General features: G+C 40.9%; 1 protein-coding gene and 1 long non-coding RNA gene across 2 annotated transcripts; both read right to left on the minus strand.

Moving 5' to 3' along the window:
- Nucleotides 1–1,131: 1,131 nt before the first annotated feature.
- LOC112994119 (uncharacterized) lies at nucleotides 1,132–12,174 on the minus strand. Its single transcript, XR_003261866.2, has 2 exons — nucleotides 11,884–12,174; nucleotides 1,132–8,295 (listed from the first exon to the last, which is right to left on the minus strand). It is a non-coding gene; the product is annotated as an uncharacterized LOC112994119 (long non-coding RNA).
- Nucleotides 12,175–17,590: 5,416 nt separating this feature from the next.
- On the minus strand, nucleotides 17,591–26,854 carry UBE2B (ubiquitin conjugating enzyme E2 B). The gene is made up of 6 exons (XM_026118260.2): nucleotides 26,674–26,854; nucleotides 22,896–22,976; nucleotides 22,151–22,176; nucleotides 21,035–21,124; nucleotides 19,424–19,512; nucleotides 17,591–18,610 (listed from the first exon to the last, which is right to left on the minus strand). Exons 1-6 carry the CDS (start codon nucleotides 26,715–26,717, stop codon nucleotides 18,482–18,484), a joined length of 459 nt encoding a protein of 152 aa, XP_025974045.1. The 5' UTR covers nucleotides 26,718–26,854; the 3' UTR covers nucleotides 17,591–18,481.
- Nucleotides 26,855–27,514: the final 660 nt, after the last annotated feature.

A 27,514-nucleotide genomic window follows, 5' to 3' on the forward strand; every position in this document is an offset into this window, starting at 1 on the left:
TAAACCTTCATATTATATTTCTATGACTTGATGCCATAGGATTCTGAGGACTCTCTAAGGGCTTTGCTACAGAATAAAGTTGTACTGCTGCATAACTTTAAATGCATCTATAAACCAATACAGTTAGACTGGAGTGAAGACTGTGTGGACACTTATTCCCATACAAAGTAGTTTATTATGGTTTAGTTAAATGTGTTCCCAATCAAAATACGCAAAATCGATATTACTTGTATTGATTTGAATTTAATTTTAGTTGAAGGGAGACAGCTTTCTCTTGTAGATGAGCTCTCAGAAGTGTTGGTAGATCACAGCATGCCAAAACATCGGGTCACCGAGGGCTCTGCAGCAGCACTGTAGAGCTGTCTCTGGTTGCAGAGCACTTCAGGGCAGTCTCTGCAGCTCCTCGTGTTGTGCTCAGAGACACTGGTCTTCTCGCAGGCATATGGCTGCACAATCAGTGCGAATGTGCTCATGCCATATGCTAACATATGTCTTTACAAAACAGCAACCATTTTGCCCTCACCTTATAGACCTCACTTTGACTTCTGATAGGAAATAGCACTGGTAGGCTGTCTGTTGCAAAGGGAGACAGGATTCTTGGGCAAAGTGTACGAAAAAGAAGGTCCAGGACAATTTGGAGCTGTTACATGAACGGAGCAGATAAGTAGCTACTTCTTCCTCCTCTCTAATTTCAGTGATTTATAATTAACATTTATCAGATTGAGAATCCTTCAGATTCATAGATAAAAGTCATTTTAAAAGCTCAAGGTACAGCAAAAGGCCTGATAATTATGCTTTTATGAAATCAGATGGCATACAAATGAATTTGCTTCAATGAAAAAGTCTGAGTCATGATTTTATATTATATCTTTTGCTATAGAAAAAGATCTAGGATCTAGGGAGTGGTTAACACAAAGAATGGTGAGTGAGGAGATCTGAATTTGAATTTGCATTTCTGTTTATTTTATTGACTTGTTGAGTAATAGTGGCAGACAAACTTACTCTGTTCCTTGCACTAGTTTTGAGTCTCTGAAATGTGGTTAATAGTACTTCATGACACTTCTGTGAAGCATTTTGCAAGTTTTCAGACAGAATAAGTCACAGTTATACATATCACCATAATTATGCATGTGTAAGCCAATGCACTTTTTATTAATTGAGCAGCCAAACAGTAAAATTTCAGTCTTGATTTAAGCAACATACAAGCTAAGAATAAGGTATCACCACAACCTGAAAATATGTCTCACAAAGGTGCTGACAGCTGATTTTGACACCTGCAGTGAGGCCGTTTGCACTAAGCAGAGAAATTCTGAGGACAGGTCTATCAAGGTGAGACACCAGGAAGCCCTTTCCCGAGGAAGAGAGAGACTGGGAACAAATGGAAATAATTATACAGGAAAGTAAGTAACTAAAATTACTGTTACAAGGACTGTTTTAGCCATAAGCTAGTGAAGAGATGAAAAACTCATTAGACTAAAAGTGCTAGAAGCAGCAGAAATGCATGCAACTGAAAGGTTAGCAATTGGGTGGGAGAAGGGAGAAAAAATACTGCAGAATCTTCACTCTCAGCAAAAATTTAGGGAAAAACCCAACAGACCCTGTTTAAAGAAATCGTTTACAGTGATTTTCTTTACTCCCAAGTTATAGTGTGCATGTTCTCATTCCAGCTGAATAAGGGAGCCTTTTTGCTGATGCAGAACACATCTTCCTAGTTCATTTTCAGTACAATGCACAGAGAATTAGGTGCACAGTTCCTGTTAAGAAGAATGGAGATTGCACACGTCTCCTTCCTTCCTGCACATCGCGGAATAAATAACTGTAAGTGTGGGGCACAGAATGCTAGACACATAACTCTTGCTTTGGTTATTAGGAGCTGGAGGACTATGGTTAAAATCTATCCTAAAACAGAAGAAATATTTCTCTGCTATAGCAGTTCCTCCTATCTACCATTTACAAGAGCGATGACCAGTCTCAATATGCAGCAGTTGAATACAAATCAGCCTGCTAGCTTTGTGTTGCCTAAAAACATCAAGAACAAGTCTGAATTTCTCCCTGCCAGGAAATAATGTAAACATCAACACAATCACATGTATTACTTCCAGTAGAGTCTCAATCAGGGCACAATTCAACTCTCATGGGCTTTTGTAAATATATAACTGACCTTTTTAAGCTTGTGACATGGACTTCAGTGAGGCTTCACTGACTTCAATATCTGTCTGATCCTCTGAGGCGATGAGCTCTTTCAGTGCTCATTGAACTCATCAGGATTTAAGAGTATGCAGACATACAGAGCTGGGCACTAAATACTCAATTCAGCATCCATGAAACAAGCATAACATTGATCCTTGACTCTGATGGATGCAAGACAGGGGTCTAGCCAGAGGCAGAGACAGATTCATTGACTTTATAGATACAAATGTGTTACTTGTGACTTAAAGAAAGACAGAAAATATTTTATGACAAGGTATTTCACGATAAAACTTTTAACTTGTTTGTAGGATTATAATGTCTGATGTTTTATGGTTTCTTTTGTTTTTTTTTTTTCTTCTGTGGTACTATCCTGAAAAAAGGGTACATCTCTCCTACTAAACTGAACATGCTGGGACCATTCTCTGGCACTGGGGCCAAGTAGCACAGGATGGCCGTCATCGTTGTTATTAAAGCTTTCTACTCTTCAAAACAGAGTGGCATGTTCAAACCGTGTATTGGAAATGGCCCAAGCTAACTCTTAAGACATGTCTAGGAATTGTCTGGGAAAGTGCTGACACAAGCCAAAACCATGCTAGGGCCCAGCCTAACAACAGCAAGCACGGATGATTGTGTCCCAGGGCTCGGGAGCAGTCCCTGGCACTATTTCATGTTCTAGCACAGAGCAGCACTGGATCAGCCTCCTGGAAGAACTAGCACCTTCCCAGCCACTTCTCAGCACTACCTAGCACTACAGCTCTACATTGCCTTAGAGGGACAACTTCTAGGATTCAGAGAAGTAATACATTTGCAATTGTTAATGTAATCTTTGATCCCTATGTTAAGACTCCCATCAAGAGTGCCAGGTCTGTGCCAGCTGCAGTAGACAGGTTTACTGTACAGCCATCTTTTCAAAGGCACTCATTTTATGTCAGTCTCCAAGTAAGAACTGTAAGGTTTCTAACTGGCAGTCTGAGCTCTGGAGTCCCCTCTTTTTTTCAGAAGGTAGCTACAACATGACACCCTTTATCAAATAACTGACACAAACACAATCTCTTTGTTATTAATTTGAGCTGATGGAGATTAGTTAGATGCAACCGGATTCTGTAATAATTAATGTCTCTCATGAAGAAAACATATTACTGTATTTGAGTTCTTTAACTCTACTTTCCAGAATTGCTTAACAACAGGGAGAATCTTCCAGTAAATAAACTGGACCAAATTCATTCCTGAATTATACCCTAAAATAATGAGACGAGACTGCTGTTAACATAAAAGCTCAGGTACAGTTGAAAAGATACACAGCATCATTTCATTCTTCCTCTGTTAAAACAAAATACACTTGCTAAAGAACAGAAAGATAAAATTCAGCAATGTCTGTATTGCTAAAATGTACTATCTTTCAGTCTCTCATCAAAAGCTGTGTTTCTATAGAAAGGTGTTTATAGAACCAGGGAACTCTGAGACTATGCCAGCTACAAATTCTGTTCCACTTGCAACTCTAAAAAGGAATAATTTTCATATAGTACCAAATACTGTCCCTGCCTGGAGTTCCTGTCTCTGAGCCTCTTACTGCATCTATAAATAGAAAATCATCACCTCACCTATTCTGAGCTCATCACATACTCACTTCGCTTCACTGTCTTCCTGTTTGTTAAAGCTGTCACCATGACTCAGATTTCCCCTATCAGATTCTCTATGCAGGGAGATTCCCAATACATTATAAGGCATCGTGAAGCTATTAAGCTACTTAAGTTTTCTATCACCTAAGCTGCTTAGGTTTATATCACCAAAAGTGATATGCTTTTGAAGAACTTGACATTTGAAGCAATGTAATTACAATCTAAGGTCTCAGAGCTCCTAGCCACTTCAGTTAACAGAGAGGGTCCATCTCATTTTGATGACAACACTGAGTGAAAATAAAGTGTCAGAATCCCAGACAAATGTCACACACAAAAACAACAACAAACATAAAGCCATGACCAAAAAGCTCCATGTGGGAATACAACATTTCCCTGACCTTCTTGCAAAATTCACTATCTAAGATACTATATCATGCAGCAATCTGTTTCTACTATGTCTAGCCCTGTGCAACAAAGATATTAACACTGTAAAGCAGTGCTCTGTTGTTCTTTGTTTAAAGAAACAAAATGATAAAGAAAGACGTAAATTTCTCTGCCAGCACTCATTTTAATAGATTGTTAATTTTCAAGCTTTATTATAATCACTGAAATGACAGTAACTTCATCACCAATCTAATCTAGCTTTCCAACTCCTATACTGATATTACTCACGTATTCATCAAAATACTGGATTGTTTGTACTAGAAATCTCCATATAACCCGCTTACTCAGTGACGTTAGAGATATCTGTCAGGCCCTAATATTCTGTTTTCTGAATAAATGTTTCATAGAATCCACACCCTGAATGTGAAAAGAGTAAAATATTCTTTTGATTGTTCATTTGAAATATTTTCTCCAGACTTCAAAAAAAGAATGTAAAACAGCATGCAATCAGCAGTAACACAATTCAGTTAGATAAACTGATATACAGATACGTAATAATATTCTGCATGCTTTACAATGATGTAAAACCATGGAGTCTCACTCTTTTCATGTCTATATGTGACCTCTGTTTTGCCAGGTTTAGGGATGAAATGTCCCTGAAAATACTGTCCAAGCTCTCCATTTGTGTCGACTGTTCACAGTTAGTTTTGATACCATAACTAACTGGCATACACCATATAATTTATTTTTGTGCATTCCCATCCTTGATATCCAAAACAAATTTGAAGATTTGTACTTGGACATGCCCAGCACTGTACTAACATCACTGTGAGTCCTACCATGCTCTCACCAAATTCAGTGAGAGAAAGTATTGTGATTGACACAGAGGCTCTGTTTCTCATTAAAGAAAAACACTACAAAATTCTGTATTTCTTAATCTAGCTCATACAGAAACGCCGTGACATTAATACCTACACAACAGCAAGGCAGAAAATAATTATAGGAGTTGTAAGTCCATCCTTCTTCAAGTGGATGTGCAAGCCTTGTTAGAGCTACAGATGGTTATGGTTGCTTTTCATTTTGTCTCTCCTGCCCCTCTCCTGACTTACCTGCTTGATAAGCAAACACAAGATTTAGAAATGAATAAAAACAAGCAGCAATTTAGTACTTTAGAATACTTCAAAGAATCCTTCTAGAATTACGGAACTGCAGAAAAATGGAGGTGCAAGTGAGTTCAAGTGATCACCTGACTTCCTGCCTGAAGATAGGATCAACCGCGTGCACACCGCTCCTGCCAGATGTCTTCCCAGCCTGTTCCAACACCTGCTGCAGTCTCCCTAAGCAATCAATTCCAAGGAACAGATACTTCCAGCGTCTGCTTGAAATCTGTCTTCTCTCTTTCACATCACATAATCTCCATTCTTTCAATCTTTGTCCAGACAAGTAAGCAAAGCGACGATTTCTAGACGTTTGATCATTTTTGTTGCTTTACTCTAGATTCTCACCCACTTGTCCGTGTCTTGAAGTGCAAGGGCCAGTACTTGCAAAAATATACTTCAGCTGAAGTTAGAAGTTCAATTCCAAGCCAATACAAGAATGCTCAGTAAAAATCTGTTACATACAATATTACAGTTACAATGTACAATTTACTTAGGAAGAGGCATATTTAGTATTGTCTCTTGTTCAAAGTTTTGGAGCCACCTGACTGATTCATAGCTTTGACAAAAGCAAACGAAACATTAATTCTTTGACCTTTTAAAAGAAAACTGTGTCATGTAACCTATTTTTGGAACTGAAGGCATGTATTGAAGACAATCTGGCTCCTTACTCCAGGTGTGCATAACTCTGTAGCTACTTTTTTTCCTATGAAATATATAAATTGCCAAACATATCTATTTATTGAGAGCTTTGATAGTTGATTAGCAATAGCGAGACCACCATCTTTCTTGGCAGTTATTATCTTTTCATTATTTTCTGGTACTTCCCTGCCTGACTGTATTCCCTGTCATCACCTGCCTCACACTTAGACTGAAACCCTTTAAGGTAAAAACAACATAATGGTTTTGTTTGTGTAGAATGCCTAGTATGTAGGCTCCTGGCCATGACCAGAAGTCTGAGACAATATGATAATTCAAATACTAAAAGTAATATGTTAAAGGAATACAGTGCCACATATTGAGAATGTGTTTCTGCTCTGCTTTAAAGTACAAATAATAATAATTTTACTTGTGGTCTTGCTTTATATACTGTTATATATTTTTATCACGGGAGCCAGTTGCAACAAGTTGAACCTTGACATGGTTAAAGCATATTTCAAGTTAATTTAAAATAATGCACTCTCTCTCTAGACTCATACATCTTTACAAAGAAAGTGGCAAGCAATCCAGAACATTCAAAGCATAACGACATTCAGATGTGTCTAGACATAAATAGCAACTTCTAAACCAAGAATTTGCCTCTGGAGTCTTTTCAGTGAGCCCTCAAATAGAAAATATTTAAAGGGAGACTATGATAGTATAATTTCCCTTTGTCTGAGGCAAGGACAGAGAGAATGTGTCATAAGGCACTAAGAAGGAACAAGAGAAATCTCACAGTGATCCAAAATGAAAGGACTTCATTATAGACAAAATCCTCGCTCCATTTAAATCAATCATAAATCTGTTGACTTCAGTAGTCCAGGATTTCGTGATAGAGTTCCGACCAGAAAAACAATTTTCAGCACTATATTGTACAATTTTAGGCCTTGATTTTCTCTTTTTGTGTAAATTAGTGTGGATTTTCATATGTAAGACTGGCAGGATCTGGTTATTTATCTATTGCAGAATACAGGTAGAGACCTCACTCAAGCAGTGAATTCACTTTGGACGAAAGAGTCTGCTCACCGTAGACTTTTGACAACTACTTACTTGAGCTGTCTCACAAACATCCAAAATGGAAGACCTTTTTCTAAATGTGGGTATAGTTGTGATTTGTCTTTTAGTAAATCATCAGAATTTTACTGTTAACAAGTTGGAGTGTTTTAAAAATTTACATTAAACTGTGCCCTTACAGCTGGCACACAACCTTCAGTTAAAGAGGTGCTAATAATATCTGCCAACAGAAACCAGTTGTACCGCTGCTGACCTCTCCCAACCAGGAGACTTGGGGTGAACTAAAACCCCCTCCACACATCCAGACTTTCAAGGAAAGACATTAGCAATAAGTAAAACAAAGATGTCTCTACTGTTGCCTCTTGGGGTATTCCCATTGTAGCTACAAACACAGTTTCACCTACAAACACAGGAAGTATGAAGCAGACGAATCACAATGTAAATATCTATAATTTCTTCTGGTTTATTTCTTTATACAGAAAAGCCGGCAAGCAAACAAACCCAGTAACAACGAACTGAGTTCTCCAGTCTACTCCTTTTCCCACTTAATAAAGGATATGCTTTGCTACCACTTAATTCAATGGAAAAATTCCTTTCGGTCTCCATGGGAACAGCATTGGGCCCATAATACTTAACCATAAGTACCAAATTCTATAAGCTCTGGCTGAAACTTTTTAGTATCCTTTTAAAGATCTCTGTGGATAAAGAACTTCAGCCTCTGGAGTCAATAAAGTCAATGAAGCAGCTTTCACAGGCATCAAAAGTTCACTTTCAAACTTTTCTACAAAGTAGTTACTGGAATTCGGGGAAAGCGAGCACAAAGAAAACACTGTAATAACTAACACAATGACCCTTTCAACAAGTAAAGCGAGCAGTCTTTTTAGCGAAATTGGACTTAAAGTACATTTGGACCAGACAGTGAAAGGCAATCTCTCACCAGTACCTCACAAGGCCAATAATGTGTAAACAGATAATAGCAAGAGCTGTGTGGTTCATAATTAATTCAAAAGAGATGGTATTTCTCTCTTACTCCCAGTTTTGGTCAGTCATTGAAGACAATCCGCCTCCCAATCTGTGTAAAGTACCATATTTCAGAGCTAAACTCCTTCTACTCCCACCATAACAGCAATAACATTAAGTAATAAAAATAACAATATTTACATTTACCAGACATTGCACTTGTGTGGCAGAATACTGGACAAAACTCTGAAACTCTTCACATCCAGTCAGACCTAAATAAACAGAAATATACATAAGAAATAAATAATGATAATAAATAATGCTATTAATGCTCTGACAGTGAAACCGGACACTACTAAATTCAAATCTGAACTTTGAAAATAACGTGGACATGTTCACTGATTTGTAAGTAAGGGCTTCTCTAGGACAAAAACTAATGTGGGTCCTCAGATGCTGGGAAGACCTTACTCTGACAAATAGTTCCCTGATCGATACATACGTTAGGCTCTACTTTGTTCCCAATCTAGAGGGTCAGGATGTGTCACTGTGCCAGGTACAGCGCCTTAGCTCAGGCTGTAGCATCCTTTCCAGCTCTGCAGCTCCCCTGCTCAGTCTGTGGTATGTGAACTAGATTGGCAGCTGTCAAAATTATTCAGCTTAGAAATTAATCAGACATGGCAGTTAATGACCAAAATTTAAAAACGAGCACAGAAATACGAGATCTTTACAGTCATGCTAGTTGGGGACTGACTACTCCATACTACAGGTGGAGGCTCCCTTAGGCTAAGGCTGTACACTTCAATGCTAACGGCCTCCTCCACTGCAAGGCCTCTAATAAATCAGTCAGCACCGTAATACCATAATACTGCCTTTATACCCCAGTTCGATCTGGCCCTGGCGCATGTTTAAGGGCAAAAATAATTTATTTTATGACATCACTGAATTCCTGGTTAAAACATTCTCATACTGGGATTTTAAAACACACTTTCTTTTACTAACATTTTCACTAGCTCAAAAAATCCCATGCTGCGTGCTTTGACCACATGGTAAGAAGAAAGGCTTCACTCTGGACACTGAGCAACATGCACCGTTTAAAAGTAACATGTTTACTTTATGACAAGATGCCGTTTTCAGCCAGACTAGCTCAGAGACACGATTCTAGCACAAGTATTAAGAACAGATTCACACAGCCATGGAGAGCAGGAATACTGTCATTGGCAGGACAGCTCCAAACACTGAACACATCCTGTTTAAAAATCTTTATTATCAGTGCAGCAACACCGGGGAATGACAAGAAATCCTTAGGGAATACTGCAATTTCCATAGCCTTGTGATGGTAATTACAGTCATTACTAGAGTCTAAAAAGTTCTATGTATTTTTTGTTCTCTGCTGTGATATGAGACAAACTCAAGGTGCAGTGAGAATGTTAAGCAAAAAAACCCACCCAAACCCACAATTTGAAATTTATTTTCAATATTGCTACCTAAACTTTTTATGATTCTATAATAATCAGCCCAGTAAGCCTTTTTCTTGCCCGTTGTATATACTCTCAATGGGATACTGGAGAAATGTTCTATATATCCATTATGTCAGGTATATTCTATTTGAAAATGACATCTTTTGTCCTTTGAATTCACGGCAATCTGAGAAGCATAAAGTCTTGTAACGGGTTCTCTTCTTTGGTTCTTATCCTTTTCTTTTTTAGGTTTAGCTCCTTTGGCCTTTGCCTCTTATACCATTCTTTTTTCAATATGAAGAAAACAGATTTTTGTATTTGCTTACTTGTTTGAACAAAGGAAGATAGCGAAAAAAAATGAGCATCTATAGATAAACTGTCCACCCTTGTATAACATATGCTTCTTCTTTGGGCTCCTAGGTTTTGACTGTTTTTATCCCCAAACTTTTTATGAAATAATGAGAATGCATCCTAAATCACTCACCACTCTGGTTACTTTCCTTTCATACAGGCCAAGGGCTAGATCCAAACCAGGTTTTACAACACGGAGTAGTGCAACGTCTTGGTTTACACCCTGCAGAGAAGCTAGGGGCTTTGAACCACACCGTGAGCGCCCCAGAAGGCTTGGTAGGCAGCTGTCTAGAGTGGGTCAGAAGGAATACTGGGTACAGGAGAGTGCCTTACATCCTCCTCTGGCCTACACAGACCAAGGTCAGTGCACTTAAAATACAGCAAGAGAAGGTACCATCCTACTTCCATACTCCTGTATAGCAGCCTGGGGCCTGAGTTCATTTCTTGCCTCTTCCCGAGGAATTTCAAACCCATAGCTCTTACTGCCCAGGAAAATACTCTAATGCTACAGGTTAGATAAATATACTGTACACTCTGTTGAAGCTCTTCCATTATAAAGAGTAATGAAATCAGAGAGAGAAGGCCAGATAATTGTTTTATCCAGAGACTTAAATAAAAAACAAAACAGCATGCTGCAGTGGAGACAGGAACTGAGGCTCCTCGCAAATGAATGCCTGAGCTGCTAAGCTGGAGTCTCGTGGTCACTGTTTCCCATCTCGAGACCAGGGAGCCTTTCGTCCTTTTCTGCACTGTGGAGCACCATGAAAAGGAGAGGTGGCGAATGCTTCCTGGCCAACTCACACATTACAGCAGATTGTTGATTACATCTTTCCTCTTCCAAAAACAGCCCTAAACAAATAAAGCACAGTATTTGCCTAGGACAGTTTCCACAAACAGTAAAATACCCAAATAAAAACACTAAGTAGGGAAGTCTGGCCAGATGGTAAGACTCTTCCTCTCCTCTACATTTTGATACTTATCAGTGGCTACCCTTGTGGAATCTTGACAGGCTAAACACAAAAACATTTTACTCTCTGTCCATATTATCCGGTCTATTTTGCTAGAGTATCTAAATGGTACTGTAACCATCACACAATCTTTTTTTTTTTTCTTGTAAATTTTTTATTAGGGAGCTCCTAATCTCTAAATATTTAAAGGTTTGTTTGTTTGACACATTGAATTCATTGACTATTAACACAAAACCTCCCACACACAAGCTACAGATATACCACCACAAGCTGTGATTTCTTCACTTCTCACAGCCTAGGGCGGCCTCGATGCTGCAGTTACACACAGTTACCCGTACCGCTACGAGGACTGCCAGCGGGACTCCCCACACTCGCGACGTTAATCACATCTGTAAGGAGCTGAGCCTGGTGGCTTGGCTCAGGTTTGTGTTGGGATGAGAGATCTTCAGGGAACCAGGATGTGGAGAACGCAGCATTAGCAGTTCAATATTTGATATTTATGACTAAAGTTAGTACTATGAAGTTAGTACTCGAAGGCAAAAGTGTTCCCAGAGCTGAAGCTCAGGCTGGGGAATTGGTTTGTGCCTATGGATCTGCCAGGCTTCCCCTGGACCTTCCCAAAACCACTGCAACTCAGTGCCAGTTTGTCCACCCGCAAAGCCAGGCGATGGACACACATGCGCACCACAGCAGCCCTCCGGCGAGGAACTAAAATCGCCTCCAGAGAGACTCCGGGCCTCCACAGGGAGCTCCGCAGCAGAGAAACGCCTCCCTGCCAAGCGCTGCCCGTCCCCACCACCCACTGGGGCTTCCTTAGTGAACCCCCACGTCCTAGCGAGCGTCCATCCGAGACTGTTACGCTTCCTAATTAATTAATTAAGAAGGCAAGCGTGCCAGTGCGGTGCCTTAGGGATTAACTGTACTGGGCAGCCTGCCGTGCCTTGCGGCTGCCCAGGCGCCTCGTCCGTCGCCAGACTCCAGCTCTCCGGAGTAAAAAGGGAGGGAATGGGAAGCTCTGGCTTTACACCGTGCTTTTACACTCCCTGTTCGCTGGTCTGGTGCTTCCCCCACAGAGAGCTCTTACCGCACCCAGCCACTGCGCTTGTCTGGGGCATTTTCGCTCTCTGCTCCGCGCGAGGGGCGGCGCGGCCGCAACGCCCGGCCTGGGCCCGCCGCGAAGGCGCCCTAACGCGCCCGTGCGGGGCCGAGAGGCGCTCCCCGGGGGGCACGGCCAGCCCCTCCGGACCGCCCGGGGCCGCGCCGGCGGAGCCGCTGGGGGCAGCCGATGGCGGCGGCGTCGGGCCCGGCCGCCTCAGCCCGGGCGAGGCCGCGCGCAGCGCGCCTGCGCGCCCCCCGGCTCCTCCGGAGCAGACGAGGCTGCGGGGCAGAGCGGAGGGAGGAAGTGGCGGCGCCCTTCCTGTCTGCGCGCGGCCCGCTTCCGGCGGGCGCGGGGCCCCGGGCGGCTTAGCGGGGCTGGGCCGGGCCGGGGCGCGTCGTCTCCCGGAGCCGGCGGGAGCCTGGTGGCCGTCCCGTCCCCTCCCGACCGCGGGGGAAGGCGCTGGGCTGGCCCCGGCTCCCCGGGAAACGCCTTTTCCCCTCTTTCCGGCGCTGTTTTCGCAACGGGAAGGTCTCAACGCTGAAAGTGGCGCCGCTTTTTCTTTACGAAGCTTTTTGTGCTGTAGTTTTGAGCTGGGTTCTGGCGGGAGGTGCAGCGTAGTCCCACGTAGGAGTTTTTCCGATAAAATGACAGGTTTTACATGAAGTGAACTCCTTCCCCTGCAGAGTTAGGAAAATCCACTGCTGTCCTGTCAGAGCCTCCTGCAACCCGAGCTCCACACTGTTTTAAGTACCTTCTCCAGTGAAAACTGCCAGGGGTTTTCCGGATTCACCTCTCTATATTTCTCAAGTACCTGATTCCAAATTCTGTATTTTAAACTCCGCGCAGTATCATATGAAACCACATATAACACCATATCACACAATAACTATAATGTTACTAAGCTAGGAAGCCTTGAATTTTACAAACTTTTGGCAAGTAGCAATCCTCCCTCAAAAAGGGAGGGCAAGATGTTGACACTGAGTAACTTAAAAATTACTTTTAAGGCTATCAACATGTGGACGTGGCTAGCTGAAGTTAAAGGATAAAGACAAAACTGAACAGGAAAAAAAACATTCTAGTTACAATAAAATGTTTCTGTATTTAAAGCAAATGGAAGCGAGACCAGCTCTTTCATTATTTCTTCAATAAATCTTCCTAGGCCACTGTATCTGCTTTGTCTGTGTCAAATACTGCTGTGCTCAGCTGAGTGCAGCAATAAATAATAGGTTTGGTTTATTACGGTTTACTAGACTTATAAAAACATTTTGAATAATTTGAACTAACAATGTCTGCTCATGCAAGCAGACCACAGGAACAATAAAAGGAAAATCTGAAAAATATATAGCAGAGAATTGCTGCTCTGACCAACCGTTAACCACTCTTGGATGAAACAGTAAGCTGTAAAACATGCTTAAAGTGAAGGGGAAAACTGCATCGTGAAACAATGTAGACTCCTCCTTTTTTCCCCTCCTCTGAAACTGGTTCACTTACGGAAGCTTCTGTACCAGCCAGGTAGAGGTAATTTTTAGCTCCTCAGCTCTGCTTTGCTGGTAGTAGTCTCCAGGAACAGGGCTGGTTTCCCCAAACAAACAATAAATAAATAAATAAAAATCAAGCCTGTGTCAGAGTGAGCATCTTTGTATGTCCAGACTTGTATGTATGCTGTACCATCTTCCAGAACGAGCAGGGAGCTCAGATTAAACAGCATGTAGCAGTTATTCCTGCTCTGGAAATACAAGGAAGAGGGAAATACAAGGAAGTTTAATTGCCAAGGCTGTACATAAATGACATCACTTTATGGCTGTGGAGCCTGACAAAAACTGTTCCATCCACAAGGTGCAGCAGTAGCTACACAGAGTTTCACCAGCACAAATGGCTGTCTGTTAGTCAGGGACAACTGACTGTCTGAATATGGCTAAGAGGTTTGGTAATAGGAATATGTAAAGCATACTGAATTACTGAGACCTAACAAAGAGGCTTTAGACCATGAATACAGGGCATCATGAGCCTCACGTATTAAAAAAAAAAAGGTCATCAATAGCAGTACTATTTGTAAAACACTTAGAGGCCTGAAACATTTTAAAGGTTAAAAATAACTACATTTCAACACAGACAAGCCAAGCCTAAAAATGTTACTTCTAAGAGTAACAGCTTGAGACGTTTTGTTGAGCATTGACCCCCTGAAACACAAATGGTTTAAGATGGGCACGCAATCACTTATCGCTCTTAAAAGTCCTGGCCTAGAATCCACGCTTAAACATGAGAACGGCCCAAATGTCAAAGATGTGCCTCCGCTCTCAGGAGTTGTCCCATACCTCTGCCCAGGCTGTGGAGATGTGTTCACATCCTACATCAGCCCTCACCAGTGGCTGACGCCACCTTCTCTTAGTGACCACCAGGAGGCAAAGCAGGAGTTCGTGCAAGCTCTAGACTTTGTGCAGTGCTTCCTTCCATCAGAAACGGGTCAGAAGCTGCCTCTAGCCAAGGGCCTCCGAGACACTCGAACCACCTACTGCAGAAACTACACCCAGCTGGAAACTGCAGTGTCCTAAAGACTGAGGACACCTTCCTGATGCAGGCAGTGAGCCAAGGCTCTGGTACTGCTACCATTACAGCTGCAACAGTGACACACCCTCACAGCCAGCAGTACTATTCACAGAAACAATAAAACCTTAAACATAAACATCATTACTGTTAAGTAGTCAGAGAAAATAAAGCCACAGTTTTCAGAAAACTCTGATGGCCTATCACAACATCTAGTTTCTATATGGGTTTTTTTTTGGGGGGGGGTACTATCTCTTAAATCAACTACCTGCATTATGAAGGCAGTAAACAACCCATTTAAGCAGCAGATGCATTGAGAACTACTAGCTATGACAAATACAAAACATTTCTGTCCTTCAAAGCTTCTCAGTACTTTTAACTTAAAAGCATGCATACATGTATCAAATTACAGATATTGCTAGCTAGATCAAGTCTAAACTTTTATCTGCAGAGGAAAATAGCTCTCATAAATTACTAATATCTCTTAAGAGTAATATAATGGAAACCTCTTTCAAGACTGCTGAGAAGCATAGCTTCTAAAACACGCATCTCTGCCAAATTCTCTGGAAACAATTTTATAGAGGATTATCACATCCTTTTTTTTTCAGAAATTAAATAGAAAAAGTCAATTCACATCTTTCCACAAGTGCTCACTGTACAACATCTAACATAATGATAAAACAGTTATATGACTGGTAAAGTGTTATTTTTTCAGCATGAAACTCTCAACCCCAGCACAGATCTAGATACCCTCAAATGGCTAACCTTTCTGATCCCCAGAACCGAGCTTTCCAGAGGACTAAGGGCAGCAACCTGTATCACATACAAGGGAAGGAAACTCTGGGAGCAGCTCACAGCCAGGGCAGGCCTGGCCCCCAAGGCAGTCCTGTTTCTGCATTAGGAGATGCTGTTGCCTTCAGCCGAGTCCCAGGCTGAGAACGCTGTTAGCCACGGCTGTTCCAGCCAGCTCCCCCTTCCTACAGATAACCTTCTGGTTATCCAACAGCTCTACCATCTCCCACTTGACTAGCTGCACTATAGAGATCCAAAACCCACAGACTGGCCCTTCAAAGATGCATTCTTTAGCACTACTTTTTCCTCCTGCATGCACTACATCCTGCCTGGCATTATAAGAATAAAGACAACAGTGTAATTAATGGTTAATGGGGGCAAACTGCTGATCCATTTTTGATTTTGGCAATAGCATGCACTCACTTGTCTATGTTAAAATAAGGTTACTCACTTTATTTTTGTTAGTAGCATACCACTGCCTAAAGAGCTTACAATTTAAATATAAGAACAGAGAAAAGAAGGATGCCATGGACCAAGGAATGCAAAGTAACAATGAAATAACACTACTCTGAACAATCAACAGTACAAACAAACCAGCTGGTTAATAACTGGTGAGTTTTCAAATAGGGATCACACTGAAAACTTAAGAATGAATCTGAACATAAGGTTAGTGAGATGGCTTTCCTGACCAGCCAAATGAATGAGTAATCAGTAAGCAAAGAGATGGCACATTGTATTAATCAGACTTAGCAGTAAATTACATTCCCTTATACCATAATCAAAGGGCTTCATTTTTCCTGATTAATCAAATTGTTTCTCTATCAAGTTTTAGCTGTTTTAATACATACTCTTCAAGCTTATTTACGATGTGTACTTTGGGAGGGGCTGCAGAAGGCTCCAAGCTCTCATTCCACCTCACAGCTCTCATAGGGGATGCTGTGCAGTTTCCTATGCACTCAAGAAATCACACCTCAAGCAATGCTGTTTTTTCTACACAGCCCAGCATCTACCCCTAGATGATCATCAAAAGCTGGATTCTCACCATCCTGACACCATTAAGGCCTTGATTCTATAGTCACCGTATAGTATATTAGTCACCGTATAGTATATTAGTCACCGTATGAGATTTGGTCAGACAAGGCAACTTTCTTCTCCATCATACACCATGAATATAATAATCATCTTTGTCCACAGCAAGAATTATCTTTGCCCACAAGAAGGCATGACATTTTTCATTAAGACTTTAAATACTAGCTCTGGGCCCCAAATACTGCCTACAACAGAATGTTCTTACACATTCAGACACACACGTATGTGCCTATATACTGTGGGTGCCTACCTAGGCAGAGGTTTTGAGTTTGCAGTGCTGATCACTAATTAATTAAACCTTCCTCTGCTCCAATTAAATTTCTCAGACATGCACTACCTCCATCCCAGATAAACAAAAAACATTTTCTGAGTTTAATGCATCTATAACTAGGCTAAAGGGATTGTTCAAGAATAATCAAATCAATGTGAACTCTAATGAATGGCAAATCTCATCTCACACACATGTAAGTGGAACAAAATAAATCTTAATGTAGGTGATAAAGTGAAAAAACCTTCAGAATTTAGACCACATCTTAGAAAGAGAAAGCTTTTCAGAAATGCATTTGTAAACAAAACCCATTGTGTGTATACCAATTTACACTTGGTAACACTACTTCTCTGGATTACAGTTTTCTATAATTTCACCATAGTAAAAAGGCAAATTAGATCCTTTAGTGTTTCTGTTAATAACCACAAGTAGACTTAAGATTTTTTTTAAATACAAATTCACTGAGTCTTAAGAAAATTGACTTTTCAATTTTGTGAAGAGATTTTTGTTTAGTATTGATTGTAAAGTCTTTGCAAACTAGTTTTCTAAAAATCCTCATCTACAGTACAGTAGTTTTGTTCCACCAGCTATTAATAACACAGAAATGTTTGACTAGAATTCCAATTACAGTTTTTAAGCCTAATAGTGCTGCTCCTAAAAACTATACATGCTGTTTTGGGGTTCCTACATGTGTAATGCTGGTTGGAGTGAAGACCAAAGGATGACAATTTTGTTGTTGGGAGAGAAAAAGGCCTGATTTTTTACTATAGCCATCCACCCTGGCTTTCAGAATACAGGAACAAGTCACCAAACCAACATTTACAAGAACAAAACCAAACTTCTTTAAAACTAGCAGCTTAAAGAACAGTTGGAACCTCTGTGAAACAGACATGAAACCTGACCACCTGTGGTACACAGTTAATTCCAAAGAATAACTCAATTTCAATCTGCAGGCATTTTTTCTTCTGTTGATGATTAATTTGTGCCCTACCCCAAGGGGAGACTGAAGGGAGACCTCTTTAATTATTAGAAAAATATTCAAAACCATATTACAATATCAGGACAAGTTTAGATGACAACATTTTACAACTTTGTAAAATACAATCTCCCTGAAAAGTAAAAGTTATAAGAATACATTATTATCAAGTCTGGTGATCCGCATCCCGTTTGCAACTATGCCACTGATTTACAGTGGCATTTTTTTCAGCAAAACATTTACATCTGTTTCCCCATTTGCAAGGTGGCAGCCACTAATACTTCTCCTCCTCATACAACTGAGGACGCATAATCAAGTTAAGCTCTGGTGCAGATGCAGAGAAATCCAGTGAAGATGGTTACACCATAAGATTAACTTTTCTGTTTGTAAAGTGCATGGTATAATTAGCATGTATCGAAAAAGGAAAAACAGACTAAAAATGAGTCCTTTGAAAGAGATACAGAATGAGAGAAGAATGTCTTGCACTGAGGTTATGTATTGAACAGTTTTACATGAAATATTTATATATAAAAACTTTAAGTGCTCTTCTCCAATTTAAAAATCTAAAGAATTCAAAAATAAGGCATTCAGTATTTGAAAAAGTACAGATTTACAAAATGTGTATATTCTGTCATGAAAACTCCACACCAACATTATACACTTGGAAAAAAAATACAAACAGGATATATTACAAATTTATGTAGCAATAACTTAGTTCATACCATGCAATAAAAAGTACGTTAATCAAGATACACAAGCTTTTAAGTTCTCTAAACTGGAGGGCTTAATTTTGTTTGCAAATGAGTTTTTATGCAAATTCTTAGAACTGTGGCACTTGAAATTTCTGGTAGCCTTTCTATTGAGAGTTATATTGTACATAATGATTATGAGGGTGAAGAGGAACAAAGCAGCTGTTACGAATCATTCCAACTTTGTTCAACAATAGCTGAAACTCTTTTCTCATATTCACGTTTGTTCTCCTGATAAAGTTGTGCTGCCTGACTGTTTGCTGGACTGTTTGGATTAGGTTCATCAAGCAGAGACTGTAAGAAGTGGAAAACAAGAAGTGAGACACAAAACAATACATTTTGGATAAAGGGGGGGAAAAAGTAGTTAAACACAAAATTTTCAAATGGAGTGAGTTTCAGAAAGCACACATGACTCAAGAGAGCCCGCTTGAAAAAACAGGTTAAACTCTTCGTTAGGCTCCCATAATTAAACTACTGAACCTCAAATACACATTGCTTAAGCATTAGCACTGAGTACATTTCCAGGTTCCTTACATCCTTCACAAACCTAACAGATGCATGGTCAGTGCCAGTTAGCAGTATGATGTTGATTGATGTGTGGCAGTTGCACTAATATTGTCACTCACAAGTATTGAGAGGCCTGATATGCCTCCTATAAGACTTCATTATAGGAAAATAAAGCCCATGACGTAAGAGAAAACAAATGTCCATTTTTCACTTATTTCAAGTAAATACTATCTGTCTCCTTGAGGATTTCATTGGTCAAGCCTTCAGGAAAAAGTTACAATGTTTCAAATATTACACTAGGCTTTTTTTTTTTTTTAAACATCTGATACCATATATTGACTAAAAGCAGTTAAAAAGGAATCCAAATCAAAAACTATCTTCCTACACAAATTCTCTAATGGCAATTTTCTATCTTAAAAACAGTAATTTCACAGTTCAACACCAAAGTCCTTAAAAGAACTAAAAAGCTACTGCTTAGTTCACAATTATTTGAAGCTCCCTCGTATAGATAACTGCTAGCCACATCACTGAGCTGTGTATAATCTGAGATAGAGACTAATCACAACATATTCCATTTGCTAAAAATAAATTTAAAGTTACCTGAATTGAAGTTAAAATAGATGAGACATCATATGTTGGGCTCCAGCGATTCTGAAGGATATCTAAACATATGCTACCGTCCGCATAAACTGTGAATACAGCATAGGTATCATTTAAAAACTGTCAGATTCATTTTACATTTTGTTCATTAAATACTGCTCAAGGAAGAGTTACTATTCCAATTCAGTCTGTGTTTAAATTAATGCTTTATGAAAAAGGATAGCAGTCACTGAAAACATTTAGTTATGTCCCACAATTTTATGTGGTTTGACACCTTGTATTTTGAAAGGGATACGTTACTAAAAGTAACAAAACTCTTTAGAGGAAAAGGATGGTCCACAGATCATGGCACCAGCACAGGAATTGGCTGACCTAGACTCAGTTTCTTACTTCTCTTGTGCAACTGGTGCAGATTCACAAGCAGGTTTAATGTCTCCTAGGGAGCAGTGAGACATTTACTGCAGGAACGGAATGCACAGCACCAGCTAAGGATCTCGCATTCACTACGCACTGAATGGGGAGAGCTCAGTATCCTGTTTTCACTTGCTCTACACTCAACAAGATGAATAGGAGAGTCACTAAGTCAAGCAGTGGAAAATGCTGAAAAGTGCACCTGAAATCCTACTTCTTTCTAAATTGCCATCAGTAGTCTTCACATAAAAGCCTATACAAAACTGGGATTCACAACTCAAACTCCCACACCCTGTTCTTCTAACTTGTCAATGACAATAATAATAATAATAACAACAACAACAACACCTCCCCCTCACCACACACAGTCAGAGGCATATTGGCCTGTACATTATATGACAGATGAATGGTTCGACAGCATGTCTAAAAAGTCACTGAACTGAAGTCAAGGTCAGTCTCTGTTTAAAGAGGGCTCAAATCTGTACCTTGCAAGAAAATCCTTGGGTACCAAGCTACAGGAAATGCTGGAATGGGTTTATGCCTCGACCCTCAAATTGAATCTGTACCCCGTTGCAACAGAGGGGCTTGGAAAAGCAAAAGACATGGTTTATAACTTTGTATCATAAATCAGCACTTCAGAAGTTTTATCCAGTGGAATAGAAATCAAAGCTTTCTCCCTCACAGGGCTGCCTTCTACACCAAGTTAGAGTCACCACCTCTGTGCCTCCCCCCAGCTATGATCACACATTCTCACCCTCTTCTTTGAGCTGGTGCTAGTTGGTACAGCGAACCAAATGAAAGCATTGATTTGGTTGAAGACTCACCTGACAAAAGTAAAGAATGTTTAGCTTGATCAGTTTCCTACTGCAGTGCCTGGTGTGTCTGCACATGGAAGAGGACAGTAATCTGCAAGCAGAACTGCCCTTCTAAGCCGAGTACAGCTGCTGCTGGAATTGCTCATGGAACCACAGGCTTTGCTACTGAGGCTACATATATCGACCAGGAAAAGACGGATAGCTGCTTCTTAATAGCATAGTATTTCTTAAGTTTTGATCAAGCAGCTAATGTCTTGGGCATCTACTTAGGAGGTGGCAAGGGAGAGAGGTGGAGAGCTGTTATGCATTCTGCAGCTCCACAAGTTACATGACCACACCACAGTATTTCGTAGGTATTATGACTAAATAAAAATGAAATACTCACCATTTGGATGGAACATTTTTGATAAAAACCTAACAGTTGGAGGTTTATTTGGATATTCTTCTGAAAATTCTATTACTAGTTTAAAAGTACCTGTCCAAACAAACATAAATACAATCAGATAACTAACAGTGATAAAAATGCCTCTAGGAATATACAAGATAAGTTAATTCATGTGCTCCACAATCAATATTTCTTCCCACCAATATATAGACAAACAACATTGTGTCTGGTTTCTTTTCATATATTCCAAGTGATAATGGAACTACTGCTTACTGCTAGTAATAAAAGCAGCAGCATCTAGGCAAAAGTTTGGAGACTCAGTGAATACACAGAAGAGCAGATAGATCCAGTATCAATCATCCCACTGCCTTCCCCCTTCCTCAGGGGCCCAGTATGTCAGTTCCATAGACTTCAGTGACTTTAAAGCATTTCATAAAGAAGGCACTGTGGTGTCAGTAAATAAAAACTGAACTTTCATAAGCAACTACCTCAGTCTTTGCAGCTCATGACTGATCACTGAAAACCTTTATTATGGATCAGTGAATAATTTACTGTAACTCCTCCATCCCAAAACAGAGAGAAATGCATCTGCTGCAGATTACTGCAATACTACTATACTTATTAAAGTAATTTATTCCTCATCTGCCTAAGGGAGGATCAATTACACACATTAACTTTCATGTTCCTCCCCTCCTCACTGAGTTCTATATTCAGAACAATTCACAATTCTTCACCTGCTCTTAGTAAGAAAAACATGCTCCAAAGATGAAAACAGAAAAAACATACTATTTTGTTAAAATTAACCATAGGAGATACGAAAACATCTGGTAGCATTAGACCAACTTCCTCCACTAAGAGCTCTAACGTTCCATGTATAAACAAATCTAAATATAATCCTTGCTTCATAGCTTTATAACTAACCATCAACCACCTTGACAAGAGAATGCTTAGGTCAAAATACTGCATTTTCATACTCAACAAGACCATACTCATTCACTCTTTCTGCTTGTTTTGCTTGTTCCAATTTTATAACAGCTTTTTTTTCCACCAAAGTAGAACAGTGTTAATACTGGCAACATTTACAAAAGTGACAGAACAAATAAGTTAGCTGCTTACCATCTTCAAAAGGGGTCCCTTCTGGCCTGAAAGGTTTCAGAAAACTCCAGTTAAAAAGTGATAAATACCTACTTCTAAACATGTTCAGTAAATATATAACTCCCCCCCCCCCAAGACAGAAATAGAAGCAAAGATGTAAGTATTTAGAAAAGTATACAGATGTAATCTCTGGGAACTTTGTCATATTTAATACGCTTTCCCCTAGCTAAGCTTTCAGTCAAGAAATCTATGTTATCATCATCCCAAACAATGCATATGTTGTATTATACATAGACTGATTGGAACTAGTAGGAAAACTATTAGTAAGCCTACTTCAATTTTATAAAAAAAAAAAATACTAAGCTAGTTCCTGTTCTGCAGGATACACAACACTTCCTAGACAAAACCTACACCTAGTTCTACTGGGAATCAAACCAATCAGTGCTAATGCATCTGGACTTAACAACCAAGGACATACTGTTCTTACCTCCTTTTAAGAACAACACTGTTTTTTCATAATCCAGTCTATCCTGTTTATTAAGCCATATACAAATTTTGAACAAAAGACATAAAATTTAATTCCTTTCCTAGATATTCTGTAGTAACCTTGAAAAAGATTTTCCTGTAACACACTTGGTCTTTTTTGCCAGTTTCCTGACTCCATGTAAACAAAACAAAAGGAATACTGTAATATATGTTTATACACACACATATTATTGTATTTAGCCCTTCAACATAGGCCCTCAGAGTGAGCAAAAACTCTTACCCAAATATAACTGCATTCCACTGCATTATATTATTCTCAGACGGTGCACCACTGACACCCACAGGAGGGTCTTCTTGCAATCTAAGAATTACAAATATAGAATGACAACCTTTATATAAATAAAATACCTACTCCTACAGGTAAAATTTAACAGTAATATACAGAGTTTGTAAATCTTCTCATTGCAAATTACAGAATACACGCTAGTGTTACATGCAGATTAATAACATTACAAAAGACAAAAACCTAGAAGATGCACATCAAGCTTTTCCCCAAGTGTTACACTGATGGCCGAACAGGTTAGATAGGTGCGCAAGGAGCAAAGCATCAACTGTAAGAATAATTTAAAGCACCACATACACTGGGACTGACAGTAGTGAATTATGAAAGAGCAGAAAGAGCAATTCCTGCCAGTTGCTACAATGAAGAAGTAAACAGATCACAATCACAAAGGGAAGCATTAGCTATAAGTATCACTGGCTCATTTTTGGATACTAATATGACATGCTTATTGAAACTAAGTGCAAAGGACTGTCAATGGAGCTTTCCCTGCACTTCCAGTTTTGCATGTGAGATGTGGCTAAACTTGGTATCAACCCATTCTGGCTGGTAAGCTAATTGCTTTGAAAGGGAAGGAGGAGAAAGGGAAAAACCTCTGTACTGCTCCCTGTTACCAGTTCAACAAATGTAAATATTTATCTCTAAAGTAATCATGGAAATGTTTTAAATTCTTTTTAGTCCCTTAATCCTAGGACTAGGGAAAAATGCATTACTTACTGAAAGTCACAAACTTGGGCCGAACAGGAATATACATCACAACTCAAGGATAGGATCCAAATACTCTCATTCTGCCCATCCTTTTGTCTACCAATGTTTCTATTTAAGGATTTCATAAATTCCTGGAACAGTGTAAAACAGCAAGTCCCAATCACATGGTAAGATTCTGCCACATCAAACCCCTCTGGCAACAGCTCCTATCAATGTCACATATTTAGCTTCATAATCACGAAAGAATAAAGAAAATGAAGCAACTGCCCTTGCTTCAAAAGCAACTCTTAAGTATTAACATGAGGTCTAACCACATAACAGTATACTATTATGTGCAAGTCTTCACTGAGAGGTCTGCAGACCAAGGGACAAATTCTAACTAGATTTGTGTGTACAAGTGCAGATTTATTCAGAGCTGACACTGGTCTACAGTCATAAGTTATGCCCTGTAAGTTTTCGTGTACTTGCTTTTCCTAAGTCTATGATACAAAATAAGCTAAAATTGTGTCTGCACATGGGCAATAAGAAGTGATGTTACCCTACAGAAAGAGGGTAGAAGCAGGGTTCTGCCTGTTTGCAGTTCAGATCCCCTCTGAACTCTGTGTTTACATCCTTGTTCTCTGAGCACACACAGTTCAGACAGCTTAATATCAACAGCATAAACTGCCTGCTATTTTGGTCAGTGAGAGCAGGAATGTGACTTCTCCCTACGTGATAGCCAGACTGCATGCCAATAATAACGCCTAAACGCCTAAGAATTAAGCCTAATAATGCATCCGAAAGATGGCTTTAGTTCTTAGATCCCTTAAAAAGCTCTTGTGCACTCCACTGTCAAAGAGTACAAAAAGTTTGTGGCAGGGAAGGGAAACTAGACTTGTCTGAATACAGCCTGGAAATATTTTAGAAATAGGGATAATGTAGTATTTATAGCTCCTTTTCCAAAAGCAAAAACAAACCTAGTCAGCTTATTTTTTTTTTGCTTTAGTCAAAAAAAATTAAAAGGAAGAGAGGGGAAAAAAAAATATCTGTTGAACTGTTCTTTCACCACCACTGCTGACAATCACAACACGCAAAAGGAGTTTATATTTAACAAACTGAATCAGAGTTCACAGCGCACATCGTCTGCTTCTTTCAGTATGAGGTAAGATGAACATAAGGCTAAACAAAAATATAACTTAAGGGTAGGAGGGAGAAAATTAAAAAAAAGATATGAAAATGTTACATAAATTTTGAGGCATGGAAGTTCTTATACATGTATAAATGAACTTGTTCCATGTTTCGCTGTATTTATTTGGTTATACTTTTCCGTCAATTTAAAGTCTTCTCTCCACCTCAAATTTCAAAGTTATCAAATCACTCCTCCTATGATCCCTTTCTACTACTGATTACAAAATCATAGAAAACATGTCTGATTGCAATCCTGAAAAATCACTTCGCCCTTCACCCTGAAAAAATAACTACTTTCATATGAGGTTACACAAATGACAAGGGAAAAAAAGTCTGAACACCCCATTTTAGTTTAAGCAGAATTCAAGTGAGCTTCTGTTCACAGAACACTAACACCCAAATAAAACATAACAGTAAGGTAGGGTCCACTTCCCAAAAATGTCCAACTTTGTAACTTGGCAGATTCAAAAAAAAAAAAAAGAAAAAAAAGAAAAAGAAAAACAACAAACCAAAAAGCCACTTTTAACACTGCAGCTTTATATGCAGTCACATAAAAGAACTACATAGAATATGCATGTGTCAACTGTTTACTGATGTATTTTCAGGTACTGGTATAACATAGCTACGCTAAAAAAAGAGACAGTATCAAAGCTGACTCACCTCCAACAACTTATGAGTGATTCCAGTCCAGAGAAATCATAACACATACCATGAAGCTCACAAAAATAACTTTTTCCACACTCTCAACTATGAACATATTTACATGACAGACTGGAAATAAATTATTCTAGAGTCTGTGGCTCAGCCATAAGCATTTAAAAGAGCTAAAGAAGTAATCATTAGTTGCAGTGTTTGTTCATATTACAGATTCCTCATTATTGAGGAACACACAAAACCATTTTTTTGGTTTGTTTTTAATCATATACAGTGTTCAGCAGTTTTCTATACTTCATTTTTAGATGTCCACCCTGACTGGGAGATTGTCAGAGAGACTGACAGCCCAAAAAGCCTCCGCTGCTTCTGAATTCTGCCTGTTCCCTTCAGAAAACTGGGCCAAATACCTTTCGTATTGAAAAACCTGTGCGAGGAAAAGAAAGGGGGTGTGGGGGAAGCACCTCAGAGATGCTTAGCCTCCGTAAGCTCTTCACCACCGGGCCCTTCTAGGAAAAAAAGTATTTAGAAGATATTCACATCTAATGTCCGACCACAGCTCGGTGCTCAGTCACCCCTCAGCTACGACCCGGGGTGACCAGCGTGTTTGAGCCTTTCCTAAGCGTTTGCAGGCCACAGGCTTCCTATTCAGCAGGACTCCGAGTCAAACTTCCACGTCACTGCCGTGAAGGGGTTTAGCCGTGCGACGCGCGAGCGCCTGAACGGATCCTCGGCGTCTGGTCCCAAAGGGCAGCGCCGGGAACGCCAGCGGCTGCCGGCAGCGGCGGGGCGGCGGGGAAGGGCCCCCCCGGCGGGCGCCGCCGAGGCGGAGAGGAGCGCGGCCATTGTGTGAGGGCATCGGCTGCAACTTTTATCCTCAGACGCCCCCAGACGCCTGCCAGCAGCGGGACGCAGACGGCTGCGGAGGAAGCGCCGCTAAACAAAAACAAACGCGGCTCTGCCGCGGAGCAACGCGCCCCACGCACCCCCTGCGGCCGCGGGGGGGGGGGACGGACACACGGCTCCCTCCCGGCGCCCTAACGGGCCGGGCCCGCACAGCCGCCCCCCCCCCACTCCCCCCGGGGCGCCACCGCGGCAGGGCGCAACGGCCGCCCGGGGAGCGAGGCCCCCCCCGCCGCCTTGGCGGGGCCCTGCCCGGCCGGGACCGGCCGCGCTCCCGCTCCCCGCTCACCTCTTGAAGTCGCGCATCAGCCTGCGCCGCGCCGGAGTGGACATGATCGCCGCGCCGAGAGGAGCCGGCCGTGCCCGAGCCGCGGCGCCGCCTCCGCCGCCGCTGCACAAACAACCCCGCAATGGCGTCTCCCTCCGCGGGGGGCGGGCCGCGCCGCCGACGTCGCCGGGGGGGGGGCGGCGCGTTCCACCGCGCCCGGGGTGGGGGGGAGAGTAAGCGAGAGAGCGCCCCTTCAGCGCGTACCACTGCGCCGCCGCGGGGGCGGGAGGAGCCTGCCCAGGGAGCCGCGCCTTGCGCGGCCGCGGAGCTCCGCGCCGACGTGCGCAATCGCTGCGTTCAAACAAACGCGTTTCGGAAGAGCCGCCTGGGAAAATCTGCACGGTTAGACAACGGTGGCGTGCGGCCCCCAAAATGCATCGCTAGAACTGCCTCACCCCCGTGGAAGACTTCTTCCATCTATAAAGCTTTTTCCTAAGCGAACAAAAACAGTTTCAGGCTTGGGCAAAACAAATAAATTTATCAGGAGTGGAATAGCAAGTTCTGCTTTATAATTTGATTCCTGTAATGCAAATAGGCTCAAGAAATTTGAAGTGGCACAGAAAGGCTGACTAGGAAATGAAAACCCTATCTTAGGCAGCTAGAAGGCTTTGCTTCCTTAGCCTTATTTTCCTAAGCTAAAAACAGGCCCAAATGCCTTCTATAAATACATCACAGAGGCTGAGGGAGAGAGGAGCTAATTTAAACTAAATTACAATACTGGCCTAAGAACAAATGGGCATGAAGTTGGTCAGAAATCATTTTAAGAAGATACTTCTACTCATATTACTTACCTTCTGAAACA

Source organism: Dromaius novaehollandiae, chromosome 15, assembly GCF_036370855.1.
Source record: "Dromaius novaehollandiae isolate bDroNov1 chromosome 15, bDroNov1.hap1, whole genome shotgun sequence".
Lineage (NCBI taxonomy): Eukaryota > Metazoa > Chordata > Aves > Casuariiformes > Dromaiidae > Dromaius > Dromaius novaehollandiae.

What these genes read in the sequence shown, in the direction of transcription:
- UBE2B (XM_026118260.2), bottom strand. Translation starts at nt 26,717, where the DNA reads ATGTCCACTCCGGCGCGGCGCAGGCTGATGCGCGACTTCAAGAG. An exon ending in AAAAATGTTCCATCCAAATG is followed by an intron (nt 19,513 to 21,034) that starts GTGAGTATTTCA and finishes CTGTATTCACAG; the next exon opens with TTTATGCGGACGGTAGCATA. An exon ending in CTATTTTAACTTCAATTCAG is followed by an intron (nt 18,611 to 19,423) that starts GTAACTTTAAAT and finishes CACTTCTTACAG; the next exon opens with TCTCTGCTTGATGAACCTAA.